The sequence below is a fragment of the Haliaeetus albicilla genome, chromosome 2 (assembly GCF_947461875.1).
Source record: "Haliaeetus albicilla chromosome 2, bHalAlb1.1, whole genome shotgun sequence".
Lineage (NCBI taxonomy): Eukaryota > Metazoa > Chordata > Aves > Accipitriformes > Accipitridae > Haliaeetus > Haliaeetus albicilla.
In genome coordinates this window covers 57,100,752-57,120,496 of record NC_091484.1, presented here as the reverse complement: position 1 = coordinate 57,120,496, position 19,745 = coordinate 57,100,752, and the positions used below count along the sequence as shown (strand labels likewise).

Below are 19,745 nucleotides of genomic sequence, written 5' to 3'. Positions count from 1 at the left end.
CGATAGCTCTGTCGCACGTCACCGAATGAAATCATGGCCAAGTCAGCAGGGGCTTCACGGGGACCGTACAGCCACAGGGGCGGCTCTCGCAGCCCTGTGCTGTGCGACACATAGTGCGCGTACCTCGTGTTCTGTGGGTAACGACGGCAGGTAAGAACTGGTTACCGTCAGGGTTTCCCACAGTCTGCCGCGGGCCGTTAACAAATCCTTACAGGCACGGTCAGTTCTGTATTCCCTTCAGCGCGCGACATGGTTGAGCGCAGCCTCTCGCACCCGAAAGAGCAGCGCTTGCCCAGCAAAAGTAACGGCATCGTCGCTTCGTGGTGTTGGAGACGAGACTTGATGGAGTTGTTTTAAATTTTTTTTTATATCCTTTTGTATTCTGAAATTTACTTCATTTGCTTTCTCATTAAGTCCTGGCTTGATTTAACTTGGACTTAAGTCCAAGAGGGGAAACCCTCTTTTTATGTGGGTTTATGGAAGTCAGTGGATTTAAAAATGCTGAAGCATAGTATTGTGAGGAAACCGTGCTCAAGGAATGATGAATATAAACGTGTGGAGGTGTGAATATAAATAATTTATGAATTGATCTAGATAAGCAGGGATGGATTTTTTTTTTCTTTAATGGTTACAGTTGTAGGCTAGTTTATCAGTTCATTTAATATTTTTTTTTTTTTTCCCTGTATTTAGGAGAGCAAAGAAGAAACCAGCATCCTCAATGTATCTTGTGCGTGTAACTAACTGCTCATGTGTGCTATCTCTGGGATGACCCGCATGTTTTTCAGAGTTGCACCTGGAGGATGTGAGGTCCCAGGCAGGGCTGGGCATGGGCACGGGCAGGGGCTATGGCAGAGGGAACAGGAGCAATAACTGGGCTGGCTGCAGTTCAAATCACTCAAGAAATTCCTTTTTCAAACAAATGGCTTGGAAATCTTGCTGTATCTCTGCTCTCAGGCTGGTGGCCTAATCCTCAGAGGTATGGAAATGAACTCAGGCTTTCTGAAGAATCTAGTGTGGGCTGAATGCCCCCGCCGTCCCTTCCCTGGCATTCGTAGCCACTCAGCTGTCCCTGCAGGTCCTGAGAGGCGAGGCCCCGTGTCCTGCCCTGGCGTGGCTTTGCTGTGGCCGGCGAGCTGAGGTCACTCGTACCCAGCCCAACGCCCTCCGTGGAGCACGGCCCCCACTGCTACGCTCGCACCACAGGAGCCGAGAGGCAGAAGCGCTGCGTCCCTGACGGAGAAGGAGCGAGGCCATTCCTTGGGCATCCTCACAGCATCATGACTCTCCAGGTAAGCAGTTCTGCATCTGGTGAGACAGAGATGCAAGGAGAGGAGAGGGAGGGGTGCACTGTCCATCTGTGCAATGCTGCGTCAGAGACAGCGGTATTTCTTCAGCATAAGGATTATTACTGCAAAATGAAGGTTACCTTGTGGCATGTGAAATTTACCTAAGCCTTTGGAGGTTAAATAATGCATTACTTTTTGCAAGTGGAGGGTGAGAGACATGCTGCTTATTTTGAACTATTCATGGGTCATGTCATTTTTTGAAGCCTTACCTGTTTAGAGCACGCATGAATTATTTTTCTTTACAAGTGCATCTGAGTTTGCTAGGACTGGATAATGCAGTGAAAGGTAGATACATACTTATTTTTTTAGGATCTAGCTAGCTACCTGGAGCTATAAAAGGAGGAGGGAGACTTCTAACACTGAAGCAGTGGTATGTGTGCATTTGGGATGCAGGAATAATTTTTAAGGGAGTTGTGCGTATTTTTTTAGGTCGTGTGCATCTTTGGAGTGGTACATTTTGATGGGCTTGTGTTTTGACAGGGAAGGTTCTACTTTCTACCTTCTGGCTGGAGAGAGCTTCCTACTACCTTCTTTCTGACTATAGATCTAAATAGTTCTTCAGGAAATTATCTTCATTGCTGGCTTTTAGCCTCATGCCTTTGTAGCAAACTATGAATACTTCCCTTGTCTTGCCCATGCCCTGATGGATTAGGCTGTTTTTCTTCATTAGGCTTTCTATTATCCCTTTCACTTAAAGATCTGCAAGCCCTTTTATCCCGGTCTCATTATAATGTCTGTCTCAGCTTCGTTAGTGTGCGTGTTTTGCAAAGAGTGAGCAACATAATGCTCTGACCTAGATGCAGGGAGTGTATTGCCAGTAGCTCAGCAATTTTCTTCTGAGCTGCAATTATGTCGAATGGCACAGAGGTTTCGTTGTGGTGGTTTACAGCTAAGAGGAAGAATCCTATTTCTTCAGTGGGTCAGAATTGCCAAATCTCAAACATAACACCGCCTTTGTTTAAATAGTGATCACTGAAATTATAGTTTGTTTTAGTCTGCCTTGAATTCACTCTAGAAAATACATTTATTAGCCTGATGATTAAGCAATGAGCCATAAATCACTATTAGAAAGAGCTGAGTGCTGTATGATACGCCATTCCATTGCTGTATACAGTTACACTTTCACATAAAAATCAGTGGTTGAAATATTATGATATCCTACACATTCCACATTAGACATTATAGAGGTTTTCTATCCACTGTCACTTTGGTTGACAGCTACCATCCATATCCATAAAAATTCATTAAATCGAGCTGTATGGGAATGAGGACAAAATGAATAATGTTTTCATCAGGGGGACTGTAAAAGATTTATAAGTTTTGCAAACTGGTAAAATGCTCTGCTGTAAATGAAGAATTCGTTCAAGCTTTTTTCTTTGCAAAAAGGGAGTATGTGATAATAGTCTGATGATTTGTGCATTTATCTTTAATGCATGTGTATGTGTTTATGTCTGTATACATACTTATGCTTTTAATTTGAGGAGTTAAAGGGAATTTTATCGGCACATGATTAAAAGGAAATTATATTTTTATAGGCTGCTCCTAAGCATGTTGTGTAAGCAAGCAAATCCTAAGCAACAGTCTGTGCACAACGATTAGCTAGAGGGAGATGAAGAAAGAAATGTTTAGTATTTAATTTTCACTTCTGTGTATTTCTTGCTGTGTAAGATATGCATTTGCATATTTTTAAAACTATATTGTGGTACTTCCCTATAGATCCAAATAGAATAAAAGTATATGAAGATAGGGAGCTTTTTAACTTAACGGTTTCCTTTCTTAATTTATTTGAGTTATCTTTTGTCTTGTACAAGTCTAACAATGCTTCTGTTCATTCTTACTGTGAAGTTTAGATCAGAAAACAATTCAAGGCATGTGGAATACTTCCAGTGATTTGAATGGTACTTGTACGTCAATGCTGACAGAGGGTCCCACGCAGTAGGATACAGTCTCACAGTATAAAGACGAACATAAAACTTACTTAAACTTCAATCAGTTGTGGCAACTCAGTTATGTTTTATTATTGATACCACTTCTTAATGTTACTGTTAACAGAGCATGAATGCTGCTTTTGTTTGTACATGTATGGATAATATTAAGAGTTGTCTGTGATGTAGGAGTCAGTGATAGGTACAGTGAAGAATGTCACATTACTGGTGTTTGGATTAAGAATGAAATATTTATTTTAATAAAATTTTACCTATAAAAGAAACCTTAAGACTGGTGGGCCATCACATTTATTTTCGTAAGCAAATGTACATTCCTTTTATATATCTCTACCAACAGTCTGAGTGTAAATGCTTTGCTTTTAGGAGTGTCAAAGATATACAGTTCCAGGTTCTTTTGGACGCTATCTTTAATTCAGGGATAAGTTAGTTGCATTTCTGATTTTTGTTTCCCCTCATTGAGCACTTCTCCATAATAAATGCTATACATCTGTTAAAAATACTGTTGCTAGTGCATATGTGGACATGTGGTTTTGTGTAATTAGACTACAGTTTTGGTATCTGAGTACAAAACTGCTTTGTATCCTAATGCTGTGGTGTCTGAAACACTGCACAGCAGCAGCGTGGCATGTTTGGAGTGACTGGAGTAAGCCGGAATGTAAATTCAGAGCATGTGAGTTCCTCTGCAGTAAGCGCCCGTGTCCTTGCTCCTGCCCTGAAGTAAGCACAAAGCGGACCAGACCTATTTTCACAGAGGGATAAGCTACCTATCTGTCAAGGTATATAGTGAGGTAAAAAGTGGTACGAACAGTCTCACAAGTACTGTGAGTTCAGACTCCTGTTCACCTTATAGCGACGTGTCCATCTGCCCCCCTGCTCCCAGACCGAAGGCTGTGACTAAGGCACAGGGCACTGCGCTCATGCCGAAAAGCCCTGAATTCTCTCCCTGCGCTGTTGGTGACTTGCTGGCCTCAAGCATGTGTGTTCACCTCACTGGTTTTGCTTCTGAAAGGAAGGGTAGTGATATTTACTTACTTTCTATGGCCCTTGGCAATTTTTGGTGAAAAATTAAAAATTAGTTTAACATCTGAACTTGCTGAAGCATTTCAGGTGGTTGTAGGAAATTCAGGTACAGTTCCCCTACAGAAGGAGAAAAAGAGAAAATACTGCACCAGAAGAAAAATAATTGCGAGGCTTTCATGAAAGCAAATATTAATATTACAAATATTAGGAATTCCTCACAGGGAGGGCTTTATTATATTGCTTACAAGAAGCACACATGAACTATGGACTGTGATTAATAACTAAAGCACTGGTTTTTTTCTGTTATGGCCAAAGATACTTCTCATTTGAACATCTAGGATAAGCCAAGGATTGAATGATGCATGATTCAAAATGGTTTTGTTTGCACCTAAGCTAGAAGCTATCAAAGCTTTAATTTCTGGAGAAATAAGCGATCCCTTTAATCAGATTTGAGATTACGGTGTTCTTGTTTGTACGGATTTTTCTTCTATGGCATCAATAACAAGTAGATGTAGAGAATATACAGTTTTCACATTAGCCTAACAACTGATCCTAAGGGAAATACTGTTACAACTTGTGCTGTAAACTTCATAAAGTCCACTGAAATTCTAATGCCAAAGCTTACAGAGTAAATAGCGGGAGTTTCTTTGTACCATTCTTTACTTAATTGCTGTTTAGCAGATTCAGTATTTAAAGAAGAAATTAAATTATCTGAAATACCTGTCTGTACCCACAGCTATTGCAACCATGGCAGTCCAGCCATGGTTACAAAGATTTTGCAGCAGGAATTCTTTAGGGATCAGACCATACTACTGTGTGCATCATGGAAACTTGGCCAGCTGACAGAAGATTTCTAAAGGTTTTATCATTTACTGATTTGACCTGAAATATAAAGATTTTCATTCTTGTATAATTATGTTCATAGAATGTTTCTATATTTAACTATTTCCTTTTAACATCTGCAATTTAAAGGGGTTTTAGAAGAACAAAAATTAATTGACTTGCAATTTGTGGCAAATACTAAAACTGTGTCTCCTGACCTATACATTGAGATATTTCACCAGCAGCAAGACACCAAAACCATCCATTCATGAATATACGCATCTGAAGTTCTTCTAAATAAGTACTGAATCTATATCAACTTTAATGTCACTATTGCTAATTTAAAACATTAAATCAAACTGAAATTATTTTGTTTAGCTAATTTGTCAGAAATATTTGTTGTCAGAAGATACAACTCCTGCTCCACACAACTTATTACTTTAGGATAATTACAAAATGTTTGTTTTATGGCAGTGAGGAGATATATCCTTGCTTTCGGACTACAAAATGCCACCCTATAGAGGTTCGAAAAGGCCTCTCAATACTAACATAACTGTACAAAAAGGTCACTACATATTGTGAAGGTTGAGGACTCTATGCATGCTATTGTATACCTCCTAACCCTCATACAATCCTGAAAAGTGTTTGCTATTAAGTATCGTGTTCTCCTCTTGAGTTTCTTTCCTGTGGTAGGGGTCCCTCCCATTAATAAGCAAAAGATGATCAGAGGTAAGGTACAGTTATGGAAAGAACAGAGGAAATCCTTAGGCTTAGTTAGCTGTTAACAACTAGATGCTTTAATGATGCTTGAAGTGGTTTTTGGGAAATGTTTGGTTTTATTAATATTTAATTTAAATTATTGAGCTGCTAACATGGCTACTTTTAAAATGGGGCCCTCCATAGACTTTCTACGATTTATTTACTTCTACCAGTATGACTATTTGTAGGGTTCCACCTGTGGAATTTGTACTTTGTCAGGCTTCTAAGGGGAACATTGGGCAACTATTACTGTCTATATCAAAGTATTTGAGAGACCTAGTCAAGAGTGCTCAAGTTCTGCAATCAGAGAGGAGAAAGTTGATATTGACTCCGAGAGCTTGCAGCTGTCAGAAAAGCTGAATTTAACTTCAATGCAAAGAACAGGTTCTGTTCATATTGCAAGTATGTAATTTGTGCAGTAGTTGTGTATTACTGCAACTTCTGCCTGAAAGTTCAAGGACTTATTATCAAGTAGACCACTTTTTTTTTTTCCCCCCAAACTCGGTTTAGCTGCAACTCAGAGTGACGATAGATTGTGTTTGTGTTTAAAACAGAGCCAAACAAGCTCCTCAAATGTTACTTAAACTCTTTGATGAACTGGGACAGAAGACGTTTTATGAAATGTTTAACAATTTGCTCTTTCAACTGAGTTGAGAAAGCTTGTACTCCAGTTCTCTAGCCTTTCAGGAAAACAAATAATCAGGTTTCATATTTCAGACATTAAACTTTGTAGAAGAAAATACTTACATTTTCTTTATCCAGAACAAAGAAGCAAAAGAGCTGTTGTTGTCCGTATAATCCATTTTTAATTCTGATCCAAGCTGACTAAATCCAGTTACTCCAATTAAAATAGTTTTCATGATCAGTTTAATTCCTGCTAGAATGCTGATTTTTTTTTTTTTAAGTAAAAAATAGAGAACATGGAAACAAAAAAAAATGCTGAGAGATGCTGTAAGGTCATTTCAACATTATTGATTCAGCTTTTATATGTAGTCTGGAGCACAGGATTTTGGTTTATCTAAATTATGGATAACATTCTGGGCATTTTGGTTTTTAGTTCTAGAAAAATCCTGTATTTGTCTTGCAGCACTCCCAAATATTTGGTTGGTTAAAAAAAAATAAAAAATCCACAGTGTTTAGTAGTTCTTAAAAGAAATCAGACACAAAAAGTTGGACTTAAAACTTCATGTTTTTCTATGATTCTATGGTATAGTTGCATTTTATTAATACTGAGAATTATTTTTATTAAAACAGGAACAAACTGGATAAGCATAGTTACATGTTTTCAGTCTATAAAGTTATAGATTTAAGAATGTAGTTTGGAAGTCACTTGATTTAGAATTTAATGTGGTATCTCTGCCAAATTGTTTACTTTATCGAATGACCAAGTTTCAAAGCTTTAAGCGGACAAAGGGCACTTGGAATCTGGCTAATTCTTAGTATTGTACTGAGTAAAGAATGAAGGGTCATTATATTCAAAATATCTCCACGTAAGAGCAGCATTTCTCAAACTTAAAACTGATAAAGACTGTTTTAATACCCTAGCTGTATTCTGTACTCCTGCATCCACTACTGGGCACTTGGTTCTGGGAGGCCTTGGTGGGAATCTCCTGGAAACTTCTGCTTGTCAGTTATGCAAACACTGCGGTTCTTGCTGAGTTGGAAGATTATTTGTTAATAAGCATCTGCACTACTGCAGGATTTGTGTTTGAAGAGCTTTCCTTCCATTGCATTTTTAAGGGTGCTGTAAACTGACAGAACTAGAGACGTGGATTATCATCATGAACCCTTCTAGAACATCTAATGTTCTGTGAAATTGTAACTGCAGTTTAAAGAAGATTCAAGATTTATTTTGAATTGCTGTCTTGCAGGGAGCCTTCCTTTGCTAGAACACCCTTTTAATCACGCATCATTATTTTTTTTAAAACATCCCTTTTAAATACACCTGTCTGCCTGCTGCTCCTTGTTTCAACTCTGGTGTTACAGATGTACATCCTCCTGTGGTGAGCACTTCTAGAAGACTTGTGCTTTCTCTTTGTGGGTTTCAAATAGCAGATGAAAATTTTGCAAAAAGTTAGAAATTCCTCAGAAGTCTCTATCTGGGAACTTTACTCACTAGCCAAACTAAATTTCCAGGCCAAAAAAAAAAAAGTTAATTCCATTGCAGGAGGCAGAGGTGACTTTTGGTGGGAGAGTGGCCAGGTGTTTGTGCAGGATGTATCTTTACATCAATGAATGTGTAGTTTTGTGATTCCATGAAGGGGCCTTTCTTTGAAGAAAGATACTTGAGCATAAACTCTTTTTCATTTCTCCTTCTTAAATTTAAATACAGAAATAACCTTTCTCTTGTACTTTATCTCTGTTTAAATACAGAATGCTGTAGTGAATGCAGCTCTCATGAGTACTTGCTTATTTCTATCACCTAGTCCACCCAGCACAGTTGCTTGCCAAGGAGAAAGGCATCAATTAAGGACACAAATGTGCATTAGGTTTTCATATTTAAAAAAAAAATAAAAATCTTTCCTGTAACTAGAGAAAGGAAAAGTGGTCTAAAGAAGTTAGTACAGACTGCTGAGGTAATGCCAGGGTCTCAGTTATTTAAACAGAGCCACACCACTCATGCTGAAACCATTGCTGAATACCTGGCTGATTTTAGCACAAAGTTGTAGGCTGGTTTTGTACATATTAAATATATGTGTAATAGCACATCTTGCAGGATATACTGTGCTTCTGCAAATGCAGATCCAACTCAAAAGCTAAAATAATTATTGAAACCAGCATATAGCGTATTAAAGTGCCTGTATCTGTTTTGCATTGTAGTAGTGCAGTGAGCTGGTGGGTCTGTGGTCACTGTACAAAATCTAGCTGTCTCCAAAATGTCCTGGGCATGAAACAGGACTCCAAACTCTATGCTGAAGTCTAGCCTGAGACCTAGTCTATAGAGAGAATAACGGCTGTAGCCTTGGGTTGATGTGAATGTGGGATGCATGATGATGAAAGGAGTGGATTTATACTTGTGCTCCACTGTGTTTGAGTTGGGTGTTGAAGGTGGTCCTGGCAGTAGCACTGCTCATCTCTGTGAGGTATGTCTCTGCCAACTCTTGGTCACCTACTGCACTGCCAGCAGAGAAGCAAAGATGAAGGGGAGGTGGGCAGTACCTCTCAGAGGGTATTCAAGCTCTGCTGCTCGAATCAACACTATGCAGTCAAGGCCAAAAGGATTCAAAGATTACTGCTGTGGTGTAAAGTTCAATGAACGCCTTCATACCCACAGCGTGACTGTGAAACACATATACACTACATTCATTGTATAGGCTGCTTGCATGTGTGTATCTGTAGATGTCCTGACACTACACAGTCTGTAATGGTTCCAAGGGTTTAGATGTAAAACTGTTGGAAAAAAAGCGGTTTAATTATTTTAGCAGTGCTGATCCTATCACCTAAGTAGGCCTAGTTCCCCTTCTAATAACTTAGAGTTTTTTTAAGCTTCTTTCATGGGAAAATGCCTAGACTTCCCAGTAAACCCAAATGAGTAATTGAGAGTATCTAATGATACGACCGTGCGTGCTATACTTAATGCTTTAAAGCACACCCCTTCAGAGGAAAACTAACACTTTTTCTTTCATCAGGATGACTTTGATGGTGCTGCAGAAGATGTAAAAAAATTGAAAACAAGACCAACTGATGACGAACTGAAGGAACTATATGGATTCTACAAACAGGCTACTGTTGGAGATATTAATATTGGTATTCCTACATATACTTCACATTTACTCCCATATCTTGATGAAATCAAGCAAATGTTATGTAAATCTGCATGATAATTAAAGATATGCATTTATTTTGGCAGAATGTCCAGGAATGCTAGATTTGAAAGGCAAAGCCAAATGGGAGGCATGGAACCTGAAAAAAGGTGTTACACCAATTAAATTTACATCATGTAATCATGTTTATAGGATGACAAATGAGGAAAGATAATGACTCCTACTTTCCTTTGCAGGTCTATCAAAGGAGGATGCCATGAATGCCTATATCTCTAAAGCAAAAGCAATGGTAGAAAAATACGGGATCTAGAATACTCAAAATAATTCCCACTAATAACTAACTCTTCAGTAGCTAATGAACTAACTGTTGAGAAAAATGCAATACTAACTAACTCCTTTATTGTATAGTCTGACAGTGAAATCTTTTAAACATAAGCTGACTGTAAAGGCTATTTACATACAAATCTATTTTTAGATTGTATCTTATTCTAAATAAATTTGAACCTAATAAATCAAGGTTTCTGTAAGTATTGTGGATTTTTGTGGGTATTAAATTGTGTTTAGCATTTTTATGGGAGCACACAAGCAGAGAAGTTCTAAAAGTAAAATAACATAGCTGTCATTTTTTGTAAACGAGGTTATGGAGTGAAGTGAAGGGTTTGTGCACACGCAAGATGAGAAAAGATGAAAACTTTTATTTTTAAGACCCAAAGCCAATGTTTATTTTCAAAAAATCAGAAAAAATCCCCCTCTTAAAGAATTACAGAGGAGGAACAGAACAACTTAGGCATAACTGCATGCAATTGTACAGAAAGAATGACTTCTTATGAAGTACTGTGGACTTACCTTACACCCTCTGCCATTCAAATAGACAAATACTCATAGACCAGCATTTTCTATACATCTTGTTATATGTTTTGTCAAGAAAATTTCATTAGAGGGTTCCAGCAGATAAAAGTGATCTCCGGGAAGCCTGTAAAAGGAAATAACTCCACTTGTTAGATCATGCCAGGCTGAAAAAGATATTTAAAGTCAGAGAAATGTCAACTATTGTGGTAATTTTACATAAATATTTCAACGTTATTATTTAATAATTATTTTAAATCCCGTATCAACTGTTTTGGTTCACACATTGAGAGTGGTCTGTTGATATGTTTCATTTAAGAAGGAGACAAAAGACTCTAGAAACTGATTCAATAAAACAGGAAAATGTGGAATTATAAGAGGAAAACCATTTAAGCAAAGTACCTTTTAAATCAGTGGTTTGTCTTCAGACCCATTAAAGCAGGTAATATCAGAAGAGAAAGGGATGTTCCTTTCTGCTTTCTCAAAACTGTGAACAGAAAAAGTAGTAATAAAACTTTCCATAAGATACCTATATTTGGGGTTTGCTTCCACATACAAAATAGCTTTTCCTTTCACCTCCAAAACATAACAAACTTCAGGAATTATATTGTGCAGAACATCAGGAGAAGGAATTACTGTTATCTGTAAGATTCTCAGCTCCTTACCCTAATACTATTAGGTCTAAGATTTTAAAGAAAGAATGACCCAATAGTTAGGAAGAGAAGACCCTCAACCTGCAATAAAAATTCTCACCTACAATAAATGATTACGTTGTCTGCTTATATTCAAGTTGTAATGTTTCAGGGCCTTAGCAGCATCAGGCATTCCTATGCCCAAAATGGGTCCCGCGTTCAAGAGTGTCCGTGTCTTTGCCAGGGTAAGAAGCCTTAACTTTGCTCAGCCACTTGAGCTGTTGTGTAACATCCAGCGGGGACAGCAGTTAGGACAGAAGCAGCCAGCTGCTCTCTAGATGCCTAGAACACAGGGACTCTTTGCTTCTGGTTAAGCTAGGGGGCCTTGGATCAGGAGGCTGAATGCAGTGATCCTGAAGCATGAAGTTGAGCTTCTCGGCCTCAGAAAACAATAAAACATGCGAGACTATTCCTTTTAGTGGCTACTAAATTCAGATCCTAAGTAGGATTGTAATTCTACCATGTATGTTCACTACTGTAATAACAGTAGTGGTTGCTACAGTAAGCAGTGTTTTCATCTAGGGCTGAAATACTAGAATATAAACAGAAAGGCACGCACAGGAGAAAACTATGTTTACTGTTTCATATTCTTTTTACAACAGTATCGAGAACAAATTACAGAGAAAGAAAAAAGAAAACCTGAAATTATCAGACAGAAGTAGAACTGTAAAATACAAACATAAACGTAATACAAAATTGTAAAACTTACATACTTTCAGAGAAGACCTTAGAGTTCTTCAGACATTTCTGTATCAGAGGTTTCCTAATGTCTTCATTTGGCAGAAGCTCAGGAAGAGTTCCTCCTAAAATTTGTATAAATGTAAGAACATCTTCATCTTCTGTTTCACATATGGATATGCTTTTGATGGGAAGAAATGCTTCAGACTGTCAGCACCAGACAAAACAGATCAGCTGTTGTATATAATGTGTTTTAAATAATATTTTCATTAAGAATTCTTTTAGTAAAAAAGTACAATGATTCTCTTGTCTCCAAAATACAATGGCTGATTAATTAAACATCCACAGAGAATACTTCTTGGAAAGGGTTAGTAGATTGTGTTTGCTGAAAATACAGATTACAAGTGAGCCAAGTTACCCTCAAGGTCTGAAACTTCCACAGACAAATAACCATTAAATTTTGATCAAAGTTTGACTCTCACTATTGAAATACAACTAATAAAGTAATCTCTTTAAGAGAAAGAAAAGCCTAGCAGTGGACACAAATCTGACTAATGTAGGACTGGAGAGAACAACTGATTATGGAAATTTGCAGGAATAATTGTTTCCATGAAGTAGAGCTCATACTCAGGATTGCTAAGAAGCCCCAGAAACAGAAGACTGGAAATAGCAAATGCTGACTGAGGACAGGAGGACTGGGAAAAAGCCACTTTGCTGTCGTTTTCCTGAGAAAGACTAGCACAACCACCAGAACCTCAGAAGAAACTGAGGATAGATTAAAAAGCCAACAAAGAATGAGGAGGGAAGGAAAGAAAGAAATGGACAAACATACTGAGGGCTGGTGCAGGAGGTTTATGAAAGACTAGGTTAAGACAGTTATTTCACATGTTGCAGAGTAGGGAATGGCACTTTAGATTTTGCTTTGATTAATTTTTAGTATTACGCTAAAGGCCATAGTAAATAATACAGTATTCAAAAAAGGTAGCATTAGCTTAAGGAGACTGTTCTCCATAGGCTAAGGTTAGCAGCAGTCAATATTCTGTAACATGAAATTCTCCATCCGCCTCAGAATTAATTTCCCCTAAGAAAACAGAACCTTTTTCTGCATACATTCAGAAGCAATGCTTGTTTTGCATTAAAGCCACTCTGCATACCATGCTGTAAAATGTTATTTTTACTCTTGGTAGCTAATATACTGTTTTGTTTCATACTATTAATGATTCTGTAACTTAAATGTGGGGCATGTGCCTCTGATGCAAAAAGATGGATTGGCTCTAGCCCATACCTACCTTTCAAGTGTAGCTGTCATGGTTTAACCCCAGCCAGCAACTAAGCACCACGCAGCCGCTCACTCACTTCCCCCCCCCCCCCCCAGTGGGAGGGGGGAGAGAATTGGGGGGAAAAAAAGTAAAACTCATGGGTTGAGATAAGAACAGTTTAATAGAACAGAAAGGAAGAAAATAATAATGATAATGATAGCAATATTAAAATGACAATAATAATAATAAAAGGATTGGAATATGCAAGTGATGCAGAATGCAATTGCTCACCACTCGCCGACCAACAGCCAGGTAGTTCCCGAGCACCAATTACCCCCAGCCCCATTCCCCCCAGTTTATATACTGGACATAACGTTACATTGTATGGAATATCCCTTTGGCCAGTTTGGGTCAGCTGCCCTGGCTGTGTCCCCTCCCGACTTCTTGTGCCCCTCCAGCCTTCTTGCTGGTTGGGCATGAGAAGCTGAGAAATCCTTGACTTAGTCTAAACACTACTTAGCAACAACTGAAAACATCAGTGTGTTATCAACATTCTCATACTGAACCCAAAACATAACAACACTATACTAGCTACTAGAAAGAAGATTAACTCTATCCCAGCCAAAACCAGGACACCAACACAGATCACTCACACAAGTAGAAATATGCTAATAAGGTATGGAAACAAATACAAGATTCCTGTAAAAAATCAGTAATGGGGCGAGATTTGTTGGTCACAGGATGACCTACAGTAATATTTGGTGACAACAGTAGTATAACAGTATTCAAAATCGATGTTGTCTTTGCTGCAAAGTTCTCATCAAAATGTTTAATGCCTTTGTATGAATAAAGGCAAAGAAGTCTGTATTGCATCCTACAGAGCTGATACAACTTTCTTTTGCTGAACAGAGGATAACGTACAGAAAAAGGAACTGGAGAGGGTATCAAGGCTCAGCACACAGTGTCCAGAGGGACTTCGCGTTGGCAATCATCACAGTGGTTAGGATGCTTATGAAGTCCAAAGCTAGTAGAAGTAGTAAGGCAGCTACTGCTGCAGTAGTGGTCACAAGTCAAATCTAACTTTGTTGCAAAATCTGTGGGGAAGGCAAGTATGAGGAGCAGATTAACTGCACAGTTCAGAGACAAACCTAACCTAAGACAAAGCTGTAATTGAGCTGCAGATTTCTTGTCAGCTTTGTTTGATCTTCCCGATGATGAAAGAGACAGTCCTGCCCTTCCAAGGTTCTCAGAGCATAAATTTCTACCCTAGTCTTCTTGTCAACAGTAGCAACTACATAGCTATGCAGTAAGAGCACATTGTTTATCAAGCTGAAAACTAATACTTACCCTGTAGGTTAGTTTTCATTTATATCAGTCAGCTGACCCCATACAGTCTCACCATCCTCCTGTTGATGAGGAAAGCATCCTTTAATGACTTCTTTGCAAGCTTTGACCCACTTAAACCAGTGGGAAAGGTGCATGCTGAGATTACATCCAAGGTCTGGATGTAAAAGACACATCTGCACTAACCTAATGGAGTAATTTGCCCTTAAGAATTATTTTACAATTCTTACTGAAACAAAAACCTGCAGTCTTACTGGTTTGAAAGACACATTCAGCTGATCTAGTTTTCGTTCAGAAAAAAAATATCTAAGCCACACACAAGAAAGAATTATTAAAGGAATAAATAATCTTCTTTGGAATACATTCAGCTGAATCTGGATTTATTTAAAATCTAACCATATCTGGTCAGGGAAATGTCTTTGGGGGGGGGGGGCTTTTTTTTTTTCTTTTTTACAAGACAGCAGTTTAAAAAAAAAGAAAAAGAAAATATTATTTCTAAATTGTCTTTATCTTTCCACTACTTCCATCTATTGGCCTTATACCCAAGACCTGACTTAGACCCTATTACAATGAAGAAAGGATACATAAGAATCCCTCTGCATTATCAAAATTTTCCTGGACTGTAAAATTTTCAAGAGAAACAAGCTTTCATTTTATTACCTACACATTTTAAGTTAGATATGTGATCTGATGAATTAATGGCAGACAAAATCTGCTTGAGAGTGTCCACAGTCAAAAAGAATGTTTCTTTGTTGAACTATTGGCAAAGAAATGGCTTAGTGTAAGAAAAGAAAAAAACACCCTGAATTTTGTTTTAAGAAAGTATTCCCTGGGGAATTCTCTTCACATTTAGAATAAGCTGAAAACAAAATTCTAGTTCTATAAAGAGATGTATAAAAGATTAAAAGAGCAATCAGATAAATCACAGAATAATTTACATTGAAAGGGACCTCTAGAGATCATATAGTCCAAGCACTGCCTCTCTGAGTTCCGAGTATCTGCAAGGATGGAGACTCCCATAACCTCCCTTGTTCCAGTGTTCGACCATGCTCATGATGAGGCTATTTTTCTATCTAATCCCTTGTTGCACCTTTCATCTGCAAGTCTTTTGTCTTTTTGCTGAGTACATCCAAGAAGAATCTGGCTCTGTCCATCCTCTTCATACCTTTCCATTAGGTAGGTGGAGACATTAATAAAATCCTGATTTAGCACTCTCCTCTTAAGACAAAACCATTTCTCTCAGCCTCTCCTTGTACACCACCCACTCCAGTCACAATCACAGGGGCTGCTGCCACACTCACTCCAGTATTTCAACATCCTTCTAGTACAGGAGAATCCAAAATGGACACAGATGTGGTATACTAAGAAAATTTGGATTATTTTTTAATCACGCTTTTGAGACATAGGTTTTCAGGGCATGATGAGCTTTGACATTTGCTTTATTCATTGTCGTGGCACCACCTTTTAGTAGGTGGGCAAATATTGATTGAAAAGTACAATCGAAAACACAAGCAACAACAAAACTGCTTTTGTACTGACCTGCCACTAGGACAAACATAGCAGCACACCCAACAGCCCCACCCTGCAGAGAACATACAGCCAAAGGTAAAGAAAGAGGGACTGCTTGCAGCACAGCGCTGTTTTGGTATTTCCCAAATGAAAACATATTCTATACCACACAGTCTAGAAATCTATGGAATGAGTCTTTGTGAACTGCAGGAGCGTGGCATTTGCCAGTTGGGCAGTCCAGGACCAGAGAGGCTTCTCAGATATCTAGGGACTTGTAAATCTTACATACCAGACACATTCCCTTCACACATACATGGGTCAACTGCTTGCCTGGAAGCCAGGCGAAAAGCAAAGCTATCCCCAGAGGGCTGCCTACTCACTGAATTTAGATTTAAGATAGTCCATTGACTAGCCCACCAATAAGTGCAGAAGTGGACTAGGGAGCCCAGGAGTCAAACGATCCACTTTACTGGTAGGTACGGAGACTGCTATTAAAGCTGCTGGGTTCCTTACAGCCAGACAGGCAGCTGAGACACCTGGCTGGGAACATGGAAGTCTTAACAAGTCAGGGCATTGATAACTTGGTATCTGCAAACCTGCAATAACAGAGCTGGCAGGCTGTAGGACAGCTAGGCCATGTCATTCTCTGCTGATTTTATTGCCACAACAGAAACACGGTTTGTGCAGCCTATGGATACCAGCATGTCTGTGTCCTAAGCATTGTGATCCAGTTGGAATGTCTTATTTCTGCAGCTGTATCAGTACCTTACACATTACTACATCACACACATGCTTGTTCACATTCATCATTCTCATCATCAATAATAAAAGTAAAAAAAATATCTATTTTCCAAGGTAGGAACTTGGGCTTTTTGGAAAATAATGGGGACATGAAAAGAAGTGTCCAGTTAGAGAGAAAGCACATCTGTAACATGCATCGTAATATTCATTACAGGTTTTTTAGGATTATGGACTCATGTCCCTGAAAGTTTTCCTACTCAGGGAAAAACAATGGTGTGATCTTGCATTTAGGAGACAGCAAAATGAATAAACCACAGGCAAAAACTCTGTAGGAAACCATGACTCAGTAGCTCCTGAGTTCAGGAAACTACTGGTCTTTGCTTCTTGAAAAATAAACACAAAGGTAGTCTTTCATCATTATATCTAGACACTATAAAGTAATGGAGAAAAGTATGGAGTATACTCAACTTTTTTCTCCATTGGTCATATTTTTCCCAGGAATGTATCACTCATGGCTACATTTTTAGCAGATTATACTCCAGATAGGTTAATATCATTGCTAACATCTAAAAGCTGCTGCTGGGGAAAAAAAAAAAAAAAAAAAAAAGTCTGCCAACTGAAATTCTGTTCTCCAGAAAGCTGTCTACCCATCCCTTTACTTAGACTTGGAAAAAATGTAGGAAATTATAAGCTTATTCATGGAAGACTTGCAGCTGATGTGCTCACAGCATCACTAATGCAAAATTACTGAAATAAATATTAAAGCCACACAACACACATTCCCAGTTTTACTACCAGGACCTTCCAGGGTGTTGAAACTGCAGAAGTAAAGGCCATATGGATGCTTCAAAGGTGAACATGAAAAGAAACAACATAACCTCCCCTCCTTTCCTACTGTTTCTGCTGTCAGCCTAGTTCTGCTATGGCACAGCTGCATAACCTTTGCTCAGATTTTTGAGGAAATTGTTAAATTAAGAGAAAGAGCTATGAGGAAGTCCATAAAGTCAAGCCGTGAAATGTAAGGTAAAACTGCAGATAAAAGTAAAGACTGCAGAGATGGGGCCAGGTAGCAGCTCAAGGATCAAGAAGAAGGACATCACTGTGGAAAGATAATAACATCTCAAGGGAAAAAATGAGGTTGAAGATTGCAACATCAAGCACCTGCCACAGGGAGCAGTGAAAGCTGACCCTTTTCCATCTGACTAGCAAAGACTCCATAGGTGGTTGACATACTAATTTAGTAGTTCATTAATCCTGGCTACCTTTTGTGTGCATTAGCCACAAAGTAACTGCTTTACATACAACTGCACATAGCAGTGCAAAAAGTGACTGTCGTGGTTTAACCCCAGCCAGCAACTAAGCACCACGCAGCTGCTCACTCACTCCCCCCCCATCCAGTGGGATGGGGGAGAAAATCAGGAAAAGAAGTAAAACTCCTGGGTTGAGATAAGAACGATTTAATAGAACAGAAAAGAAGAGACTAATAATGATAATGATAACACTAATAAAATGACAACAGTAGTAATAAAAGGATTGGAATGTACAAATGATGCGCAGGGCAATTGCTCACCACCCGCCGACCGACACCCAGCCAGTCCCCGAGCGGCGAATCCCTGCCCCCCCACTTCCCAGTTCCTAAACTAGATGGGATGTCACATGGTATGGAATACACTGTTGGCCAGTTTGGGTCAGGTGCCCTGGCTGGGCATGAGAAGCTAAAAAATCCTTGACTCTAGTCTAAACACTACTGAGCAACAACTGAAAACATCAGTGTTATCAACATTCTTCACATACTGAACTCAAAACATAGCACTGTACCAGCTACTAGGAAGACAGTTAACTACATCCCAGCTGAAACCAGGACAGTGACTCAACAAAGTGGCCCAGGGAAAGAAAGATAGTGAGGTAGGTAGTGGGAAGCCATTTTGGCAGCAAAGGCATGTAGCAACAGGGAAGCAACCAGAAGGTGCCACTGCTGCAGATGGAAAGAGGAAAGAAGTCAAGGAACAAAGCCCTGTTCACATAAGCTGGGTATAGCAATGCTGACGTTTTGTTCTGAGCGTGGCAAGTTATGTCACAGAAAATATTTTAAAATTGATGCCAAGGCCATGAAGAAAGTGAAGAAAGGAGATGAGGTGATCCCTATTATGCCACCTTCTGTCCTTAATCTTTCTGCTCTAAAAATGTACAGATTTAGATAATAATCTTTCTTTTTAGGAACAGCAGAAGAGTACAATTAAGTAGCAATTCAGCAGGTGAACAGTTTACCTTATCTACTTTGCTTTCACAGTACCTACGCTAGGTATACTCCTATACAAGTACAATAGTGAAGAACGATGAAAAAAACCCCACAACCTTCCTACTTCCATCTCTACAGTCTGAACAGAGTATTAGAATGTCTTGGTGTTATCTAAAAGGTGTGGATGGAAAATTTTTGGCTAGGGCCCAACTTAGATAACATCATACCAGTTCCCATAGCTACAACAGACTATTTGCCATTTGTGATACAGAATATGAAATAGTAGTCTTTCTTATTCCCCAATTACCAAAGCTTCAGTGGCAAGAATAATCGAGAGATTGTAAGATTGCAAGTTATATAGTGTTTTCTATCACACGCTGACTTTGCTACACTCAAAGCTGTGAACTGAAACCTGAACTAAACCTTAAATCCAATAGCAACTATTACTACAACCCCCTGTTAAACGGCTTTTTTTTTTTTTAAGAATTGTATTATACCTTTGATCTTTTGCACAGGCTACTAATTAGATTTTTAGATGAAGATGTGATTGCCCTTGATTTTAATCTCTTAGCTGCCTTTGGACCTACCTGCAAATCAGCGAGAAGGATCAAGCAAATGTTTAGCATTAAAAAACAATGGGTGACGGGAACCTTTGATGAAAGGGAGGGCCATGGGGCTCTGAAGTCTATAGTCCCCACAAGAGAAGAAGGAGCCATAGGAGGCTGCAGTCCTCAGATGGCCTATAGTAGCAAAGACATCTGGAGCCTCATAGGGATGGAA

The 19,745-nt window shown here is 38.9% G+C and overlaps 2 protein-coding genes across 2 annotated transcripts; one reads left to right on the top strand and one right to left on the bottom strand.

Annotated features, from left to right (window-relative positions):
• Window positions 1-849: 849 nt before the first annotated feature.
• ACBD7 (acyl-CoA binding domain containing 7) lies at window positions 850-10,184 on the top strand. The gene is made up of 4 exons (XM_009930076.2): window positions 850-1,289; window positions 9,523-9,640; window positions 9,744-9,806; window positions 9,894-10,184. Exons 1-4 carry the CDS (start codon window positions 1,278-1,280, stop codon window positions 9,965-9,967), a joined length of 267 nt encoding a protein of 88 aa, XP_009928378.1. The 5' UTR covers window positions 850-1,277; the 3' UTR covers window positions 9,968-10,184.
• Window positions 10,185-10,349: 165 nt separating this feature from the next.
• OLAH (oleoyl-ACP hydrolase) lies at window positions 10,350-13,478 on the bottom strand. The gene is given in 5 exon segments (XM_069799784.1): window positions 10,350-10,670; window positions 10,890-11,169; window positions 11,922-12,082; window positions 13,109-13,175; window positions 13,467-13,478. Coding segments are annotated over 5 exon segments (654 nt in total). The 3' UTR covers window positions 10,350-10,536.
• Between the last annotated feature and the right edge of the window lie 6,267 nt (window positions 13,479-19,745).